This window comes from Tupaia chinensis, unplaced genomic scaffold (genome assembly GCF_000334495.1).
Source record: "Tupaia chinensis unplaced genomic scaffold, TupChi_1.0 Scaffold143687_1, whole genome shotgun sequence".
Lineage (NCBI taxonomy): Eukaryota > Metazoa > Chordata > Mammalia > Scandentia > Tupaiidae > Tupaia > Tupaia belangeri.
The window spans coordinates 652,851-671,096 of record NW_006203535.1 but is presented as its reverse complement, the minus strand read 5'-3'; the positions used below and the strand labels follow the sequence as shown (position 1 = coordinate 671,096).

Sequence of the window (18,246 nt, the reverse complement as noted above, 5' to 3'; positions counted from 1 at the left end):
CCCTTCAATTTTTAACACAATTCTGTTTTCTGCAATGTGATTTCTGTATTTTTCTCTTCTGCTTGTTCTAGTTCTTTGCCTTTTTTCTTTGCTTTTTCTTCCTATTTCAGTTTTCTATTTTCTTTCACCTTACTTTCCTATTTCACTGCTCATCCCTTACCCACTGCCTAGAGGAGTCTAGATGTATAGTAGCTAAACATCTTAACATTGTGAGTTTTAGAGAATTCTTTGCACCTCACTGTAGTGGTTGCAAAAAAGAGCGAAATTCCCCTTAATAAATCTGATTTCAAAACTCCTCATGTGATTCCCACACTGGAGGACACAGCAGAAGGGAGAAAATAGCACCAAATTATTTCTCAGTAAGGGAAACATATGATCTCACAATTACAGAATCCTTCTCCAACAAATTAGCCAAAAGTGAATGCATTACCAAATGACTAAAAATAGGAGAAGAGCCTCAAGGATGAGAGAGTCAAGTAATACATCTCTAGCAAGAGAAAACTGTAACTCGTCTCCAAGTAGGGAAAAATTAGAGGATATTACCAAAATGTCAGAAAAAGAATTTAGAATATTTATGGTAACAAAATTCTGTGAGATGCAAGAGAAAGGAGACTTTGAGCTCCAAGAGATGAGGAAGTCCTTCCATGATATGAAATAAGAATTGGACACCATAAAAAAGAATCAAGCAAAACTGTTAGATATAAAGGCTGTAATACAGGAAATCAAAATCTCCCTCGAAAGTATTAAAAGCAGGTTAGACCATTTAGAACATTGAATCTCAGAAGTAGAAGACAAGACCTCTGACCTATAAAAAATTATCAAAAATACTGAGAAAATAGCTAAGAAAGCTGAATATATGTATGACAAATACTAGATGCCATGAAACACCCAAACATCCGAATAATTGGTATCCCAGAAGTTGAAGAAACTAATAAAGGTATTGATAATCTAGTCCATGAAACGTGGAAGAAAACTTTCCAAGCCTAGAGAGGAACTCAAACATTCAGACCCAAGAAATAAAAAGAATCCCAAATAGAATCAATCCAAGAAGATCCTCTACATGACACATCACTGGCCAAAACCACAAAGATAAGATACTAATATTGGAAAGAGAGAAATGTCAAATACTTACAATGGCTATCCCATCTTGCTAACACTAGACCTCTAATTGAATACAATGAAAGAAAGGAAAGAATGGGCAAATATATTCAAAGTGTTAAGAATACTACAGCCGGCAAGATTATCCTTAATATGGGAAAAGAAGATAAAACATTCTCAGATAAACAAAACCTGAAAGAATCTACCAACTCCAGATCAGCTCTTCAAGAAAATTTGAAAGGAGTAGTATACCAGGACCTAAATGATACTATAAATCAGATGGACTTGATAGATGTCCATAGAACTTTCCACCCCAAAAACACAAAATATACATTTTCTTAGCTTTCTCAAAGATTGACTGCATGATAGGGTACAAAACCTGCCTTTACAGATTCAAAGCCATGGAAACTATAGCCAGCATCTTCACCGACCTCATAAAATTAAACTTGATATTCATCTCAGGAAAAACCTTTGAAAATACACAAATATATGGAAACTGAATAAACTATTTCTGAATGATATCATGACTACTGAAGAGATTAAGGCTGAAATCAAAAGATTCATGGAAACAAATGATAATGAGTACACAAGTTTCCATAATTTATGGGACACTGTAAAGGCAGTCATAAGAGGGAAGTTTATAGCAATTAGTGCACACAAGAAAAAGATGGATAGGTAGTAAAAGGACAACCTAACATCATGTCTTAGGGAATTGGGGAAAAAAATCCAAAAAATGCCAGTAGAAAAGAAGTAATAAAGATTCAAGTGGAAATAAATAAAATAGAAAACAAATGAACTATACAGAAAATAAATGAAAAAAAAATCTGGTTCTTTGAAAAGAAACCAAGATTGACATACCATTAGCCAGATTAATTAAGAAGAGAGAAAGGAACCAGATAAGTCAAATTTGCAATGAATCAGGCAACATTACAACAGACATAGCAGGAATACAAAACATTATTAGCGGATACTATGAACAACTATATGTCAACAAAGAAGAACACCTGGATGAGATGGACAAATTCCTGGACATATCATCTACCAAGATTGACTCAGGAGAACATAGAAAGCCTGAATAGACCTGTAACAAGCAATGAGATTGGTTCAGAAATAAATAATCTCCCAACAAAGAAAAGTCCAGGTCCCAATGGCTTCACTGCTGAATTTTATAAAACGTTTTAATGAAGAGGTAACCCCCATTCTACTCAAACTGTTCTTAGAGATCCAAAAGGAAGGAACCCTTCCAAATTCATTCTATGGACCCTCCATTACCTTTATTAACAAAACAGATAAGGATATGACAGACCTATATCTCTGATGACTATAGATACAAAAATTCTCAACAAGATACTTGCTAACTGTATTCAACAGCATATAAAGAAGGTTATTCATCACGAACAGGTAGGTTTTATTCCAGGGATGCAAGTGTGGTTCAACATACACAAAACCATAAATGTAATACACCATATTAACAGAAAGAAAGATAAAACTATATGATCATTTCAATTGATGCAGAAAAATCACTTGACAAAATACAACATTCCTTTGTGATTAAGACTTTCAGTAAAATCAGCATAGAAAGGTTATTTCTTAGCATCATAAAAACCATATATGAAAAACTCAAAGCTAACATTATACCGACTGAGGAAAAGCTGAAACTTTTCCACTAAAAATTGGTACAAGACAAGGCTGCCCACTTTCTCCACTTCTATTCAATATAGTACTGGACTTTCTAGCCAATGGATCAGACAAGAGAAGGAAATAAAAGGCATTCCAATTGGGAAAGAGAGCTGAAATTATCTCTGCTTGCAGATGACATGATGCTATACACAGAAGATCCAATAGTATCCATGAGAAAACTTCTCAAAGTAATAAATACATATAGTAAAGTGGCAGGATACAAAATTAACTTAGAAAAGTCTACAGCATTTCTTTATACAAACAACAAGCAAAGACAGAATTGAAGAAAGTAATCCCATTTATCATAGCCACAAGAAGTATAAGATACCTAGGAATACAACTATCCAAGGAAGTCAAAGACCTCTACAAGGAAAACTATGAAAACCTTAGAAAGGAAATAGAAAAGGACACAAAAAAGTGAAAAGACATCCCATGCTCCTGGATTGCCAAAAATATAATCAGAATGGAAATCCTCCTAAATTAATCTACATATTTAATGCAATCTCTATAAAATTACAAAAGACATTCTTCACAGATTTAGAAAAGAGAATCATAGAATTTGTCTGGAATCATAAAAGACCCCATATTACCAAAGCCATCCTGAGCAAGAAGAGTGGAGTGGGTGGCATCTCACTCCCTGGCCCCAAAATATATGACAAAGCTGTGATAATTAAAACAGCATAATATTGGCACAAAAACAGACATGGGAGATGCTGAAACAGAGTGAAATAAATCTTAAAACATAAAGTCAACTCATCTTTGTCAAAGAGTACCAGTCGATCCAGTGGTAAAAGGAAAACCTCTTTACAAATGGTGCTGGAAAAACTGGGTATCCATCTGCAGAAAGAAGAATCTGAACCCCTATCTGTCACCAAAAAAAAATATACTGAAAGTGGATCAAAGATCTAAACCTAATACTGCAAACTATAAAACTACTGGTGGAAAACACTGGGGAAATTCTGGGAGACATTGGGATAGGCAAGGACTTCTTAAGCAAGACTGCCAAAGCACAGGCAATAATCCCCAAAATAGACATGTGGGATTACATCAGCTTAAGAAATTTCTGAACAGCAAAGGACACAGTAATTAGTGTAAATTGACAACCCTCAGAATGGGAGAGAATTTTTGTTAACTGTGTATCAGATAAGCAACTGATAACCATAATAGACAGGGAATTCAAGTGGCTTACATTGAAAAAAATGATTAAACCAATTAAAAGATGGGAAAATGAGCTGAATAAACAACTCTCTAAGGAAGATATTCAAATAGCCAAAAAGCATATGAAAAAAATGCTCGACATCTCTCATCATAAGGGAGATGTAGATCGAAACCACAATGAGATACCACCTAACTCCAGTCAGAATGACAAAGATTAAAATAAAGAAACAAACAAAAACCACTAATCTGCAAAGAGGTAACTGATAAAACAGATGACCTATTGAAAGTGTGAATGCAATGGACCAATTAGGTAAAACTTAATCATGAGAGGATAACGGTAATTAGCAGTAGATAGACAGATAGACATTAAAGTTATCATCTCTTCCATAAGTATTCTTCTAGTTCTAAGGAAATTTGATCATTTTTGTCACCACTGCTCTGTCTTCATATTTACAATATGTGTGTGAGTGTGTGTGTGTGTATTATGTGTGTATATGTGTATATATATATATATAAAATATCCCTATGTATATATGTGGGAAGCTGCACACCAGCAAGTCTGCCGAGGTTCCTCAGAGAGCAAACAATTGCCATGATTGGTTACCTTCACAAAACCTGACCTTCGAAACCTTGCTCTGATTGGCCACTAGAATCCCTCAGATTTGCATATCCGGCACCTCATGATTGGTCCAAAAGCAACCAATCATAACCCACCATTAACAACCAATCACAGCCCACCGTTTACAACCAATCACAGCCCACCAGTGTGTATATAACCACGATGCCTGGCCCACAGTAGTCAGACAACACAGACGACCAGGAAGACGACACAGACAACCAAGACAACGACGATGCCTGAAGAGCTGAAACACCGCGCAGTCTCCAGACGACCCTGAAGATCCCGAAGAGCTGACACTGCATCATCTCCAGACGACTTGGGAGACCCTGAAGAGCTGTAACACTACATCGTCTCCGGATGACCCTGAAGAGCTGTGACACCGCGTCGTCTCCGTGCTGCTCACAGTAGACGACGCTACACTGCATCGTCTCTGTGCTGTACCGTGCTGCCCACAATAAACGGACGACACTGTCGTCTCGGTGCTGTAACACTACGCCGCTTGTCCCGGCTCTCACTCCTTCACTCAGGAAACCTGTTCGGCTGTCCCCCCGGGCCGGGACATATATATACATACACATGTATACATACGGATATTTTTTCTATAGAGCACATGCGTTAGCTGGAGAGACAGAGACAGAAGACAAGGAAGCGAGAAATCACCATCTGGGAGGATGGCCACACTACAATCCCTTTTCTTCCATTCTCATGAGATTTTGGGCATGTACTCACATGCACCTGGTGTGAGTTTCAAGCTGCCAGGTCTGGGACACAAACCACATGAGAATTCCATTGAAAGAAGAAACATTTCATGTGTGTATGTTTTTCTTCCAAAGGTCTATCAATATACTGACTTCATCACAAATTTTCCTAGATTCAGCATCTAGCTACAGCATACTGATTAGTGTACAATAAAATGTATAGAGCTTATGTAATATATAAATCAATGTATAAATAGATAAAAGAATCAATAGATGAATGAATGTGAAAGAGGAAAATTCTAATTTACTAATTAGGTGTAAGGGATAAAAGCAATGTTCAAACTGAAGATGAATTGAGCACTGTAAAAGTCTTCTTTTGATCACTCGTCCTGCTCCATACATTTGTCATAGTATCTTTCATCCTTTACATATTAGAGCATTTTATACCAATGCTGAACACCTGTGTACATACACCACTGTAAATTGAGATCACTAATGCCACTAGATGGCACTTGGCTATTTTTGCTTTTTAATTCAAGTGTGTGTCTGTATGTGTACATAGCTATAGTAAATTAATTTTGTAAAAAATAAAACCCTATAACACAATGCAATTTTAAGAAAAGAAACATTGCATATCATCTAATGCCATTAAAATGCACAGGTTCTGAAGGCAGATTGTTTAGGCTTGATTTTATGAAATCCTAAGTGTTAGATTATAAAACTGTTACTATTCTTTTTTTGTCTGCTTACCTATCTGTAAAATTAGCAACAGCACCTACCTCACAGGGTTGGTGTAAGTATTAAATATTTTTAAGAGAAATTTTTGCTACAGGGTGCATGCACTCTCTGGAGAGACAGAGACAGAAAGCCAGAAATCACCCATCAGGTGGATGGCCATGCTGCAATCCCTTCTCCATTCTCTTGAGGTTTGGGGGATGCATGCACTCAGAGTAATTGAGGTTTGGGGGATGCATGTACTCAGCATAAAGTTTAAGCTGCCAGGTCTTGGACTCAAATGATGTGGGAGTCCAGAAAAGTAACCATTACATAATCTGCTGGTCCCAATATTAAAAGATTTAGCCCAGCTAAAATTCTTAAACATGTCGTGGCATGTAACAAAGCACTAAAATAATTCTCTCCTCCCACAAATAATAAGTGTTAAATAATTTGTTGCAAATCAAAAATGGCTAATTATCAGCAGTTTTATTACTACATTCTCTCCATCTTCCTCCCCTTTCCATTCTTTGTCTCTCTCATTTTATTGCTTCATCCTGAGTTTTGTCTATTAAACTGTATTTCTTGCAGCTTTTGCCATATACAATTGTCAGTAAATTCTATTTTCTCTAACTTACAAATACATCCAGAAACTGACAAAGTCCTACTACCGTTATTGATCCATCCCTAGTCCAGGCCACGACCATCACACTCCTGTGTTTTTTGTTTGTTAGTTTTTTAGATATCTGCTATAGGGCATGTGTGCTTACCGAGAGACAGAGACAGAGAGAGAGAAAGTGAGACATCACTCTCCAGAGGGTATGGCCATCCTGTGATCCCTTCTCCATTCTTCTCTTGGGATCTTAGGCATGCACAAACATGTGCCCAGCATGTTTTAAGCTGTCTGGTCCAGGCCTCAAACTGCAGTCAACTACGTGGAAGTCCAGCGACATGACCATTACTCCATCTGCTGGTCCCTGCTCTCTTATATTAATGTAATAGTCCCCTAAGTTTTCCTTTCCTTCTTAGATCCTACAGATTTTCCTCAATATACCTGAGAGTATGATTCTGTAAAAATACAAACCAGCTGAACCACTCCTCTACTCAAAAGGTTCCCTCTCACTTCAAACTCCAGAATAAACTATAACATTCTTGCGTACAGTTAATTTCAGAAGAAAGCACTCTGGTGTTTTATTCCACATAAATGCCAAAACCCTCCCACCAGTTGACAAGATACATGGTATATTCTCAGTCACCCCTTTGCCTTTGTTTCCGACAGTTCTCTTTGCTCCTGCTCTCTCTCCTTCAGCTGCAGTGGACTTCGTCCTGATGCTGGAATAGCACCCTGCTCTGGTCTCAGCGCCTTTGTTCCCTTCACTCTGCCTTCCATGTTCTTCCCTTTGTCATTCACTGGCTCCACCTTCTTTGCCCTCTTAATGAAATAGGTCCTCATCATCACAATTAAAATTATACCCTGGTCCAGCTGCTGTGGTGCAGCCGTAACCCTGGCATCTTGCAGTGATAGAAGCCATATGATGACTGAGGTTCAGATCCCAGGTTGGCCTGAAAAAAACATCAAGCACATTCTTGGGCACCCAGGATGCCTAGGAGTTTGAGGGCTTGGGAATGGGGATCACAATGTAATGAGATCCTGTAGAGGGTATTTTCTCTTTCTCATGCATGGACATGTGATTCCTATCATATAAAGAAAAGTGAGGGACCAGCAGATGGTATAGTGGTTATGTCACTGGACTCCCATGTAATTGACTGTGGTTTGAGTCTCGGACCCAGAAGCTTGAAACTCACATCAGGTGTGTGGGTGTTGTGCCCAAAATCTCGAGAGGAGAATGGAGGAGAAGGTAACTGAGGTGTGGCCATCCCCCAGGGGGTGATTTCTCATTTTTTATCTCTTTATCTCTTCCATGAGAGCATGCACCCTATAGCAAAAATCTCTCTCTCTCTAAAAAAAGAAAAAAAAACATTACACCTAGACCCCAAGCACTTTCTATATTTCTCACTTGACTTATCCTTTTTTTTTTCCCAATAGCATGTATGCCTTCTAACATATTTGATTAATTTATTATCTGTCTCACCAAGTTGGATATAAACTTCACCATCGTAGAGCTTTTGGTCTGTTTCATTCATGACTATTTCACCAGCCCAGAGCGATATACCTGCCTCGTAGTAAGCGCTCACAAAATAGTTACAAATAAAAGAATGATTAAGGGCTACCTATAATACAAAAATTATTTATTTGGAGTCATTCCTGTCCATTCAGAGATAAACACTTGAAGGCTCCTATCCTCAAGTAGTTTTCCTTAGCAGGCTCCTATCCTCAAGTAGTTTTCCTTAGCAGGGGGGCAGAAACACAGGAATGAAACTACGAAGTGCTACAGCAATGAGAATAGTATGGCATTATCAGGACACCAGGAAGGAGATAGTATTGTGCTTTCCGTTGGGAGGACAAATATTGAATAATATGCTTAAATAACTAAACTTTGCAAGTTCAAAGAGAAGTCTTCAAATAGGTTCTCTAATTAGAGTTTTAAATTCTCACTTGGAGATAGATAAATAACTTTTCAGATGAAGCCTTTGGAGTGTGGCTTTCTCCAGCCTGTCTCTGTTTTCTCGTTTTCCAAATACTTGCCCTAAAGCAGACTCTGTTGGAGTCACAGCTTGGCCTTACATTAAGCTAATGAATACTTGCTTTTCAAATCAAGCTGTTCTATGTTGCTGATTAAACTGCAGATTACCCATGTGGCAGCTCTTCTGACCACTCCATTTAAATTAAAAATAAAATGGCAGTTTCTTATTCATTATTTCTATTCTCTTTATCTTATTATGGGTAAACAGGGACAAGCGGTAGAAGTATGATTAAATATATGTATCTGAATTTGCTCACAGAGACAGTTTTATATGCTTTTAAGTTACATGCCTTTTTCTACTAGTATAAAAATGAATAATTGCTATTTCTTTAAATAAGGGTACAAATCTATATACACTAGATCTTAGAATTTATCTTTTTTTGTTGCTAGAAGGTGTGTATTCTTGCTAGAGAGAGACAGAGATACAGAGAGACATTCAGAGAGACAGACAGAGAGGAAGGTGTGTATTCTTGCTAGAGAGAGACAGAGAGACAGACAGAGAACAGTCCCAATCTCCTCCCCTCCATCCTTCCCTTCTTTGTGGATTTTGGGCATGCACACACATGTGCCTGGACTGTTTCTCAAGCTGCCAGAGCAGTCAGCCATGTGAAATCCAGTTGCCTAGACCACTAGGCCATGTGGCTGGCCCAAATTTGTTTTAATTCTACGTACTCCAGCAGCCACTGTGTAAATACTTGGACAATTTTATATCAGTGCAAGTTACTTTCTCACTTCACAGGAGTAAGTAAATATTCCTTTTTTGTTTTTGTAGACATGTTCAGTTTATTTAATGGTTCAGTTTTTGGTGGAAATTTGGGTTTGTTAAGGTTTGTTAGATAATAAGACTATTTTGTTTTTCTAGAAAAACATAGAAGCTAAACCCCTCTTTTTCTAAACACAAGGATCAAATATAGCAAACAATATTTTAAAAGTATACATAATCACAGAAGAAATGGAAACCCTTGAGTGCAGAAGATAAGAGAAAAATAGAAACAACATAAGCAAATGAGTTGACCTTGAGTTTATCATCAGGTTCCTGGTGAAGCACGGGGCTGGTTTTGAGAACTACTTGGTTTGGGTTTTCAGGTTCAATGTAGAGCATAATATAGGACAAGAGGACATTTCTTGGGACAGTAAGGTGTGGAATTAAGCCTGAAGCCTCACATATAAAATTAGGACATCAAGAATTATTACCATAATAATAGAAGGAAATAGGAAAAAGTTACCATTTACCATTGGAAGTCAGCAGAAAGGTTAATTGTTATTGCCTTGGTTTTGACTAGAAGATGATTTCCCCTAATAATTTGAAATAATAGAGCTATGTCAACCTTGGGCTTGAAGTTCAAATTTCTCCTCTCAATATGAACTGAGGCCTCCATGAAAAGAAACCATGAAAATCGGTCCTGAACTGGAGATTCTTCTAGGACACCAGAAAGGCGCAAATATAAAACTAATCTTCAGAAATTCTCTGACTCTCCAGGACTAGAAAAGATTTTTCTGAAAACAATTGAGTTAATGTTCAAAGTTTTTTCAATTAAAATAGCATGATAAACACTTAGAAACAATTTCCCAGAATGACAGGTAGTAGATTCTGCACACAGTAGAATTAAAATCCCATAAATTTGAGACAATAAATTGCGATCTGAAAAAGCACTATGAAAGACAAACAGAAACAGACTTGGAAATAAAACAAAATTCTGGAAAATAAAAGCTTCTAGAATTTAAAAAATGCAATTTATATTTATTTAGATTTTTGCTATAGGGTGTGTGTGCTTGCTGGAGAGAGACAAGGAAAGAGACAGTGAGAGGGAAAGTGAGAAATCTCCCCTGAGGGAAGATGGCCATGCTGCAATCCCTTCTCCTCCATTCTCCTCCTGCATGGGCACACATGCACATAAGCTTGGCTTGCATTTTAAACTGCCAACTTGAACTGCAGTCGACCTTGTGGGAGTACAGCACATTAACTACTATGCCACCTGTTTGCCCCGCAATATATATTTTAAAGAGGTAAAAAGATGAAATGTAATTAGTAATTTGAAAAAAATTAAAAATCCTGCAGAAATAGACAAAAATTAGATGATATAAACATAAAATTAACAGACCCAGAAGACTGAGTGACTAAGACAAACTTTCATCTAACAGCATTTATGGTAGGAGAGGATGTAGAAAATGCTAGAGATACACTATTTCACATCTCATTTTTTATTTACTTATTTACTTTTTATTACCAGAGGCCATGAGCACTTGCCAGAGAGAGAAAGTATCTCCCAATGGGGCATGGTCAGACTGCAAATCCCTCCTTCATTTCCCCTTCCTATCAGGATTTGGGGCACATGCACATACACCTGGTGTGTTTTTGTAAGCCTCTGGGGCCAGGATTTGATCCAAGATGGGGCATGTGGAATCTGGCTTCCCATGCACAGTGCTTAACTGCAAGGATATGGGGGTGGTCCTCAAATCATCTATAGCATGTGTGTCCACATCTTTTTAGATAAAAATATACAAACCTGTTGATTGCCACAGTAAAACTGCAGAATACCAAAGCTAAAGAAAAAATATCTTAAAAGCAATCAGAGAATAACAGATAAACTATAAAATAAAACTGATGTGAAGAGAAATTTTTCACATCATCATAAAGGTCAGGAAAAAATGAAATGATAACTGCAAAGATGTACAGAAAAAATAACTAGAATTTAGCCTAGGATTCTATAGTCATCTACACTATTATCCAACCATGAGGAAAAATATTCCTGGGAAAAGACTGCAAGAAATTAACATTCATTTATTATTCTTGGGAGCGAGAGGCGCAAGCTGCTACTCAATGTTTTTTTTTAGAGAAACGACATTGAAACCAGAAATGTGGAATTGGACATTAGAAGAAAAATGAGCAAAAAATTTGAAAATCATGCATAAAATTTAAGACGCTATGGAAGATGCAGTTTAATCAGATAACCTTGGTTCAAGTTCTTTTACCTTTCTGTAATTTGGGGCAAGTCAGCTTCTGTACTAAACTGCAAAACCGCCACCTCAGGTTAGATGAGTGACAAGAATCAGCATACTTCAGAGCTGATCATCTCAGTTTTAGATTAAAAATGAGAGAAAAAATGGTTTCTGTGCTGAATTGGAACTCCTTCAGGAGTCACTGTCTGATTGTCAAATATCTCATGTAGGGATAGTCCCTCTACTCATTCTCAAAGGCATTTCCCTGTTCCTTTGGTTTTACTGTATTGTCAAAAGACTAGCACTTGCTTTGGTATGGGAGATCAGTAGTGACTTCATTAAGTATGTTGATGAATAGATCAATTAATGGCATTCTACATGGTTTTTCATTTGAGTCTTGGGTTAGTTTCTGCCATAGGTAAGGAAAATGTTGATGAAATCCAGCAGCTTTTCTCTAATGTAAAGTATCAACTAAGCAGTATCTATGGAGCATGCCTGGAATTGTGCTTTACTCAGCAACTAGGAAAACAATTCTGCAAACTCTTGATGAACATGTTAATAAAAAATAAAATACCAATGATTAACACAGGGCATATCTATACCTTTGCAACACAGAAAGGGAAAACAGAAGTAAAAACAACTTGATCTAATGGAAAATTCTGAAAGTGAGCAGTGAGGGAGGTCAAGAAGACCTAACTGAAGGTCAGGCAAATGAATCTGTAGCAGCCAGAGCAAAGAACCAGGGAAAAGACAAATCCAGGCAATTTGGGAGCATATGCTTTAACTATAGAATAGATAATAAAGGATTTTATATATATATTTTATATATATATAACATAGGCAGAATATAATTTCTTACATTCACTTATTTTATAAATGAAATGCCTCTTCTGTGTGTCACTGGACTGAGCTCTAGAAGGACAGCAGCAAATAACTGTTTCTCCAGGAGTTAAAGAGTAGTAAACAAGATGTAAAAGTAAACCAACACAGGGGAGGGCAAGAGGAAGGGAATCCAGGGGAAGAAGCAAAACATTTAAGGGACCCAAAATGGAAAGGAATCTGTTGATTATGGCGTCTATGGCAATGTCTTTGACTGGACTGATACGCAGTATATTCATGATGGGAAAATCCTTTTGGTAGGCTGTAATGATACACCGTGACTAGATGTAAAAAGAAAAAAAAAAGTAAACCAACACTACTCTCTGTGGTATGTGGTAGTTAATGTACAGCGATCTCTGGGAACCAAGTAGGAAGCACAGAACAGAGAATGGAGTGAGCTTGACAGTCTGGGAAGGTTTTCATAAGCAGCCAAAGCCTCATTATATCTTGTTGGAAGAGTTGCAATTAGTTGTACTTTCATAATGTCATTCAACAAATGTTAATCAAGTAACCTTGTTATGTTAGCCAGACATGTGTGCTAAATTCTAGAATGAACAAGAATCATCCCAGCTTTCAAGATTTAGTCACTGAACAAGACTCAGGCCTACTGGTTAAGAGAGCCAGATCTTACATGGCCAACTATGGTTTGAATCCCAGCCCCTGCAGCTTATAAAAACACTCCTGGCATCTGTGCGCACATGCTCCAAATCCAAACAGGACGGAGAAATGAATGAAGGGATTGTGGATGATCATGCCCCTTTGAGGGGAGCTTTCTCTTCCTCTCTGTGTTTCTCTGATGATGCATGCACCCTTGACAATGAAAACAAAAAGTCCTTAGGCTGGCTAAGGTGAAACAGATATAGTAAGCACATGGAGTTGTCATTAGGCACTGTGAAGAAGTTACACAAAGGATACATTCCCAGTAGGAGTCTGTTCCACTCAATTTGGGGAGTATGGTGTGACATGTGGTGTTTAATGTCTAGCAGGAGGATAAATGCGCTGCATGTGAGATTGAGAATGGTGGCAAAGAGGAAATACCATTGCCGAGGGAGGGAGCAGCCCAGTTAACCTGGAGAACAACAGACAGTACCATTTGGTTACAGTTGAAGGTGCGTGAGGAAGAGGGAGAAGAAATCAGATAGAGAGCAGAAATCAAGCAAGCAACGCTTCTTATTCCCTGGCACCAGGGTTTATTTCATGGGCATATGAATGTTTGTGAGAGAGGTTTAAGGACGTCAAGTGACATATGCAAATTTAGATTTTGAAACATTCTGGCTTCAGTCTGGAGGATGGACTGGAGTGGGGAGGGACTGAGAGACCGAGGGTCCTGAGGCTGGTTAGGAATTTCAGCAATGGTCTGGGCATGAAACAAAGTGATGAAGGTCTGAATCAAGACTGTATCAATTAGGGAAATGAGAGACCTTTATGAGAAGAAATCATTGACAGGACTTGAGAACTGATCTTTGACAAGAATACTTCGGAGGAAAGGGGGAAGCCATGAATTCCTGCCTCCCAGTCTGTGTAATTCAGTGTATCAGCCACACTCTCCAGAAGGTATGCATTATTCATCAAAAGTGAAGGTTTAACACTCTGAGACTATAGATATAGTGAAAACATAATAGCTTTATTAGAGTATAAATTCTTCAATGGATTTTAAATTCCTTGAATGTTAAGTACATCATTCCTTACTTCTTTTAATCTTCTTTAGTATAATTTTGTAGAGGCTGCTAAAACAATTCTTTAGCCCAAACTAATCAGATATATAAAAAGCAAAGGTATCAGTATACCTTCACATAAAACAAAATGTTTTTGAAAAATGACATCCCTTAAAGCACTATGGATATTAAACAATATTGAATTACTAGTGATAGAACTTTCAGAGTTTTACTGATAAAATTCTCATTAAACTGAGCAGGGATCCTTTAAAAGGTCTTGATCCTTAGTGCTCACACACCCCCTAACCGAGAGCAAGCACAGGCCCCAGACTGAATGGTGCCAGAGTCCAAATGACTGCCCCCTCCAGTAAAATAAATTGATCACCTAATGCCCCATCAATCCAAAGCCCATGAGATATAACAATGCCTATGAAGCACTCACTATAACAGCATTCGTTTTGTTTATAACTAGAACCATAGAAGAAAATTGTCTTCAAATAAAAACAAACAAACAAACAAGATTATCATGTCCTTTCAGGCCATCAAGCTGATCATGTGCCTGAGACCCTAACCTTCATTTTGCCTTTGAAAAATAAATGCTTGTGGGGCCAGCAGTTGGCGTAATGGCTATGTTGCTGGACTCTCATGTAGCCGACCGTGGTGCTAGTCTCAGACCTGGTGGCTTAAACTCATGCTGGGTGCATGTGCATGCATGCTCAAGATCCTGAGAGGAGAAGGGATTGTGGTGTGGCCATCCTCCTTGGGAGGTGATTTCTTGCTTTCTGTCTTTCTGTCTCTGTCTTTCTAGTGAGCTCACACACCCTATAGCAAAAACCTCTCAAAAATAAATAAATAAATAAATAAATGCTTGCAACCCCTTGGGGAGACCAGATTCTTTTAGTATGAGCTCCCTGCTCTCCTTGCTCTGTGCATGGCAATCAAGCTATACTTTCCTTCACCACAACCCTAGTGTCAACAGTCTAGCTTACGGTGCACAGTTGGGGGAACACAGTTTGGGTCAGGTACAGGTTTTTCAAAAGAAAATTAGCACTGGTGTCCTGGGAACATAAGTAAGGTAACAGTTTTATGTGGAAATAAGGTATAGCTGGCCTCCTTTTCTTGTCTTTAATTCAATTAATGTCACTAGAAGTAGTGGTTTTCTGGATTATTAACTCATTCTGAAACAGAAGGCTAGCTTTTATTTCATCTATTATAGTTTTTCAAAGACTGAAGTTTAAAGATGGAGTAAATGTCGATGGACTAAGCTACAAAGAAAGTTTTATGATAGCATTTCATGGATAATGCTCAGTTGACAAAGTAATTGCCATTTCAGGCCCTTCTGGCCTGAAGAGTTTTTGTTCTGAATCTGTGGTTTAAATGCATAACAAAAGCATGGAATTTTTAATGGTACTTACTTTGAAATTAGAATGCGATTACTTTAAAACACTATGAATGGTTTTATTGCCTTAAACTATTTTTAAACTGCCATTCTTTTTTTAATGGTCTCTATAACTGCATGCTGTTGAGAAGAAAAGCTGGTAGAGAATTCACTTTAGTTGAGAGTTAGGTGAGGACCTGTGGTGACTGTAGGAAAAGATGTTATTTTTTTGACCTGATGATCATCATTAGGCCTTTCTAGGTTTTTCCTAAAGCTCGTGCAAGGAGTGTTTTTAATGTAATGCTTTTAGCCTAATTGGACCCACCAGGCAGCCCTGGGTTTTCAAAACTTTTAATTTGGGGCTACTGAATCATTTGGGGGGAAAGACTGGTAGTCAATGTGAATGCGAACATTCCTCCTCATACACATATACCTGACGTGATGTGTTTTTTATTCCTTAAAACATGTAAGAGAAATGGGAACTCTTCTGACCTATGGTGAGGTTTGAGATCTTTGTGATCTGTGAAACTGAAAAAAACATTATTGTACCTTTTCTATGAAAGTGTCATTAGCTCTCAGGAGTTTGTCCTAGAAGTAGGTCCAGATAAAGAGACCTTACCCGGCCATACATGCTCTGGTATGCCTCTGCAATCATCAGCCTTTGTGCATTGCAGCGTTGAGTTAGAATGTTGATCAGCATGTCTTTGTCACAGTCTGAAAGAGAAGAATATTTGAAGATTACTAGACTGTGGCAAAGTTGCTACTCTCATTACCAAGGGGGAAGCACTGTGATGGGATGCTCTGTCTAGGGCCCAGATCGCCCAGATTAGAGACTTGTCCTGAGACACAAATAAAGCCACAGCCATGAGAAAAGTATGAAAGAGAGATTTTAGTCAGTACCCTTGAGAGAAGTCCAAGCAGGAAAAGTCACCAGGCAGCACTGGGAATAGGGTTAGGTTTTTCTTTTATCATGGGGTCTTGCCATGGATATTTATTTAGGAGGGGAAGCCTGTCACTGCAGCCACCTCTGCTTTTCATTTTGGTGGGCTTCTGTGGCACTAACACACTTCTTGCTTGGTAAGGGGAACTGAAGCACCCAGGAGGGGGAGGTTGTACACACGGCCAGCGTAGACTCTGAAGGAATGAGCATGTGCCGAGGGATGACTTTGCCCATGCTGGTCTGGTGCCCCCAGAGGAAGGTGAAGTATTGGTTAGAGGGCTGGAGGGTCTTGTTTGCACATGATTGCTGCAGCGGAGAATAAAGTTAAATCCTGCAGGTCCTCTAATGAGAGTTTAGGCAGTAAAAGTCAGGAAACATTTCCACCATTGGTGCCAGGGGTCTGGCTATAACCTCTGACAAGGATTAGTGATGTGTCAGATGCCCTTGCTGTGGCAGTCTTGAGACTTCATGCTTATATCTATCTGACCACTTAATAACACTCTAGTTAGAAGAACGAACTGTGTAAGGATCAAAATCAACGTGCAAGCATTATCCCTCATGGTCCTTTAAAACAGAAAGTAATTTTTTACTAAAATTGGAACTCAAATAGCTACTCTTGATGAAGCCCAGGCTTTTCTTCTCTCTCATTTTAGAACTATTAGTACATATTGCTCCCCTCCCTTTAAGAGGGTCCAGTAAGGGGGTCAGCAGATGGCATGGGGGTTAAAGTGCTGGCCTCTCACATAGCCAACCATTGTTTGAGTCCTAAACCCATTGGCTTGAAAATCAAATCAAGCCAGGCATGTTTACATACATGCCCAAAATCCCAAGAGGATAATGGCTAAGGGATTGCAGTGTGGCCCCTGAGGGAGGATTTCTCACTTTCTCTCTCTCTGTCTCTCTCTTGCAAGTGCATGCACCCTATGGGGGGGGGGAGCTAAAAACAAAACAAAACAAATTCTAAATAAATAAGTAAATAAATAAAAGAAGATCCAATAAAAAAATACATAAAGTAAATAATGCAGTCCTTCTTCAACCAATTCTTCTACCACAACAAAAAAGACATCCCTGGCCTTCAAGGTGATTACTCTTTAAATGGGCACAACATTTTTCTCATTGTACAGCTAGAGAGATATGGCATTTGATGTACATACATTAGGATAAAAATAACTGCTGACCTCCAGAGGAAGGACAAGTAATGGAAAATGAAAGTGCAAGATATTTGCACACCTCTCAAAGAATGGTGTGTGCCTCTAATAGGTTACCTCTTTCCCACATAATACGAGGCTCTGTTTCTCTGTTTCTGGGGTGTGCAGTCTCCATGTCCTCAGATACTAACACACTTAGCTAATGGACCACCTCAATACACAGCTAGTTTAGATCAACTGAGCCGTAATTATAGTGATAGTAGAGTAATCAAGTGGCTCTCCACCTTTCCTTGCCACCTTTTCTAGCTTGACTAGAAATTAGAGAACTTTCTTCCTAAATATAAGTTTCTGACTTCTCTTTACTTAGAGCATTTATTTCAGAAAACTTGTAACTGTAAATTTTTTCCCTGCGGTCGAGTAAATTTTCTCACACATTTGGCCAGTTTTACAACTCATAAATATCTTTCTCAAGTATCTGGGGCTATCTCTTTGAAATGTAATAATCAGGAAGGATAGCACTCATATTTTTGTGAGAGTCTGAGCCTAACTTGGATGAGTACAAATTAACCATCACAGATGGCCATTGACCAATGGTCCTCTCTACTACCAGTATCCTCTAGTACTTTTTCACTAGCTCATCCTAGTTATTAAGATCTCTCCACCTTCTGCTTCAGAGCAGTTCAGTCTCTTTCCC

The 18,246-nt window shown here is 38.3% G+C and overlaps 1 protein-coding gene across 1 annotated transcript in view; it reads right to left on the bottom strand.

Moving 5' to 3' along the window:
- The window catches only part of ANXA10 (annexin A10), a 71,393-nt gene that overhangs the window by 27,227 nt on the left and 25,920 nt on the right, over positions 1–18,246 (bottom strand). The window contains exon 3 of the mRNA XM_006164708.2: positions 16,084–16,178. Coding sequence (XP_006164770.1) covers positions 16,084–16,178 — 95 coding nt within the window. The remainder of the gene's footprint in view (positions 1–16,083; positions 16,179–18,246) is intronic.